The 3,664-nt window shown below is 51.7% G+C and overlaps 1 protein-coding gene across 1 annotated transcript in view; it reads right to left on the reverse strand.

Moving 5' to 3' along the window:
- LOC113217961 (serine/threonine-protein phosphatase with EF-hands 2) overlaps positions 1 to 3,664 on the reverse strand; it is a gene marked incomplete at its 3' end in the record, with an annotated part of 51,533 nt that overhangs the window by 8,614 nt on the left and 39,255 nt on the right. Inside the window, exon 2 of the mRNA XM_052274795.1 lies at positions 110 to 301. Coding sequence (XP_052130755.1) covers positions 110 to 242 — 133 coding nt within the window. The remainder of the gene's footprint in view (positions 1 to 109; positions 302 to 3,664) is intronic.

Genomic DNA, 3,664 nt, shown 5'->3' on the forward strand with positions numbered 1-3,664 from the left:
ATTTTGTTTCTAAAATGTTTGATTTTTTTGCCCGGAAATGATTATTATTTCCAACTTTTCCGGAAAAATTTTGGCCTCAAAACTCTCTACCCACAGACTGGATACTCACTGCGTTCCACCTTGGGCATGGAGCTGTCGTGGTGGTGCTTGGAGCGCGACTTCCATCCCCGCAGCAGGTTGGCCGGGGACAGCGAGTTGAGGAAGGCGCCGAGGACGCCGTGCTTGTGCTCGACCACCTCCATGTTGGAGCCGCGGGCGCCCTGCGCGCTGCCGCCCCCGCCCCGCGCGCTCTCCGCGGGCCCTGCAATCCGAGAGAGGGTGGTGAGCGCCAGCGCTATAGCCAGGCATGGGAGGGGAACAAAAAGAAAAAAAAACACACAGAAAAAATGGAGTAGAGACCGTGATGTGCCATTTGCCAGGCGTCGGATGTTTTTGTTATTACAATGGAGCTCTTTTTATTAGTGAAAGTACTCTGCAGCTGATGGAACCATACTGCCTGACAGACATTATCTTGTCGAAATGAGCCGAGCAACGGACTTCCGTTTGGCATTCGTCCGGCGGGGACCCGTGCAGAACAGCAAATAAAGAAAATAAAACCACACGGCATTGCATGCAAGTCTAATCATTCACAAACACGCGGAGCGTAAATAGCTAAGAGATTTATTGTGGTGCTTGTTCGAGGCAGCTGTTCATTATTCGGAAACACTACGAGAAAATAACTACCTGGAGAACGACATGAATAGAAAAACACAGAGGGTGCAGAGAGGGGGCCGAATCGTGACCATGCAGTAAAAAACTAAAACAAAAACAAGAATTAAGTCTATACTTCGTGGAGGAACAATTTTGTCCACAAAAAGCAAACATTTTGAGCCCATAGAAAGGTAATTTGTGTCTGGCACTTCAAATGCCTGCTGTTTTTCTTGGTTCAAAATTGTACTTTTACAATAGTGTATCATTCACCTTACGATTGATGTAATATTTTTGAAATTTGCTTGTGGTAGATAATACCTCAGCTTTAAAACATGCATCAAAGCAGGCCATGCGTTAGCCGTAACATTGAAAACAAATAAAGCAACAACTAAAAAACAGACATGGTGACAGCATTCGAAAATTTTCTGATACCCGCTAACAACAAATCAAACTCACACGACACAAACACGAGCGAGCAACAACACAACGCAGCCCTGAGCACAACACACATCGAAGACAAAAATACAGTTGTCACATCGAGAGTCCAACAACAGCAACAAGGACAAATATAGCATCAGCAGAGAAGAGTAGTACATTATGATACAACAACAGCACGACGCATATATAGAGAAAAGAAATATTATAATTTTAGAAGAAAAAAAACAACAACTTGATAATAAATAATACGATGGACAGTGTACCTGGTACCGAACTGTCCGAGTTGCTGGACGCGTCATCCTCTGTCCACGTGAGGCCCGTCTTGTTGCTGCGCATACAGGAGCACACCCTGGCGCACCCCGACGGCATCTGCACATCAAGCGAGCGCGTCACGTTCGTCTGACCTGTGACCTCCGGCCTGATCACACCACACGGGTTGGAAATTGACCCGTCTATACCCACACACATTAACCCTATACAGACGATAGGGGTCTCTTAATTACACAAACATTCGCTTCACACGCCATGCTCCCGCTCAATGTTGTAGTGCCTTTCGATTGGGACGGCAGTAGTAGTAGTTTTAGTAACATCAGCCCAACACACACGCACGCTCACACAGGCACGAACGCACACAAGCACACAACACCACCAGCCACACCTCTGCTCCTGCTCCTGGCTCGCTGCTGCAGCCTCCGCCGGGCCCCCGGTGACACTGGGGTGGAGGCCCTCCCGGGCATCTGACACACGAGCACGACACGAGCATAGCATTAGCAACAAAACCTATTTTGGGTTTCTACTTTTCTTGTGTTTTGTGGTGTGTTTTGCTTGTTTTGCCAAGTCACAAAAGGAAAAGGTATAAGCCACTTTATGGAGCGCCAAAACTTTAACAGGGCATTCTGTATGAGTTTTGTTATTTTGTTTCAGAGACATTCATATAACGGCGCTCGGGGGCGCTCGTCTGTCCGACCGAGGCTGGTCGTTGTGCATGGTCTATTTCTATTGCAGCTAGTTGGGGGGAGGGAGGGGATGGGAAAGAGGGAGCGGAGGGAGCGGAGGGGAGGGGGGCGGGAGAGCGACAATTGGATTAGGGTAGTAGCAGACCGTGTGGGGTCCTGAGACGAAGCCCCACAGCGAAGGCCAAGGGTAGGTGTGGGCTCGCCGCCGCGGCGCGGGCCCCGCGGCGGGCACGCCACGCCTCGCCCTTGACGCCTACCTGACTACTTGTTGGTGTACGGCGGCCACGCGGGGCCCGCGGCTCATATTTCACACGTCCGCCACACCAGCTTGACTCCCCTCACGCTCCAAACAACCAAAGAAACACTGGGGTCGGTTTTCCTTTTCAGACATCTTAAAAATTTTGCTTAAACTTTTAGAAATTTTTTTTTTCGGTATTTTTCAAATGTGTGTAGTCTAAGCAAAACAATCTCTATATGTTATAACCATCACCTGACGCAAACAAAATATCTCGAGGTGCGAAAAACCAAGAGAGTATAAATTGCAGCATGCTGCAGTAGGTCCCTTTCAACAAAGAACATAAATCGGCAAAAGCAAAGCATCGAGGGCGATGCCGCGCTGCTGTGCTCAGTTTGTCAGTTCAAAGAAGAGGCGGCAAAGTGCTGCGCTCGCGGAACATTACTGGCGGGGGCCCGTCTAGCAGCTGCCCGCCTCACCCACGCCAAAGCCATTGAGCTGCTGTTGAGCCCAAATAAGAAATGAGCGGCGAGAGCGAACGGCGTGCGGTGGAATTTATTGCAAAACGCTTTGGGGAGAGGGGGGGGGGGCGGCCGTTGTTGGGTCGCTGGGCTGGGCCGGGCTGGGCCTGCTAAAGCCAACGTCTCGAGACAAGGGGCAGAGCGGAGATAAGCCCTCCCTCATGGAATCTAGCTTTCCGAGCCCTTGTCTTTGCTCCTGCTACTGCTGCAGCCCCCCAGCCCCCCCTGCCCCGCGTCCTGCCTGCACGGCTGCTCAAACTTTGCGGTCCACGAGTCGGTGTGGCATTTCTGACGTGCCCCTGCCTGCGTCCGCAGAGCGCGGCGTGGCCTGGCGAGGCGGGGAGGGGCGGGGTCTGTGCTCGCACCTGGCTGCCGGAGGGCCCTCAGGTGTCGGCGGCGGCAGGCGTGTCGCCTACAAAGGGGCCTCGGCAACAGTAAGGCTAAGGCGCTCCCGGGCAAAGACTTTCTTTTATTCCTCGAGAGAGAGGCTTTTCTCCAGACACTCTTCCCGCCGGCGTCCTTTTTTGTTTTATTTTATCCATTCCTGCTGCTTTTTCTTTTGTCCTTCGCGCGTGTTACACCCCTCTCCCCCTCCTCACAACCCCCAACCGCTTAGTTATAGAGATATGCAGATAGGGGGAAGGAGGGGGGCAAAGTGTAAGAAGCAGCAGAGAAAAGGAAGAAGAAGATGAAACAGCTCCCGTCGCCCACCTTTTAATTAATTAATTAATTCCAGCTTCGCACTTTTCTTTCTTTAGCGCGCGGCGAGCGGCGAGCGGTTGGCGGCCGGAAGCGCGCGAAACACAACGGCGGGACCCGGGGGA

Source organism: Frankliniella occidentalis, unplaced genomic scaffold (genome assembly GCF_000697945.3).
Source record: "Frankliniella occidentalis isolate FOCC.00 unplaced genomic scaffold, Focc_3.1 Scaffold441, whole genome shotgun sequence".
In the NCBI taxonomy this organism is placed as follows: domain Eukaryota; kingdom Metazoa; phylum Arthropoda; class Insecta; order Thysanoptera; family Thripidae; genus Frankliniella; species Frankliniella occidentalis.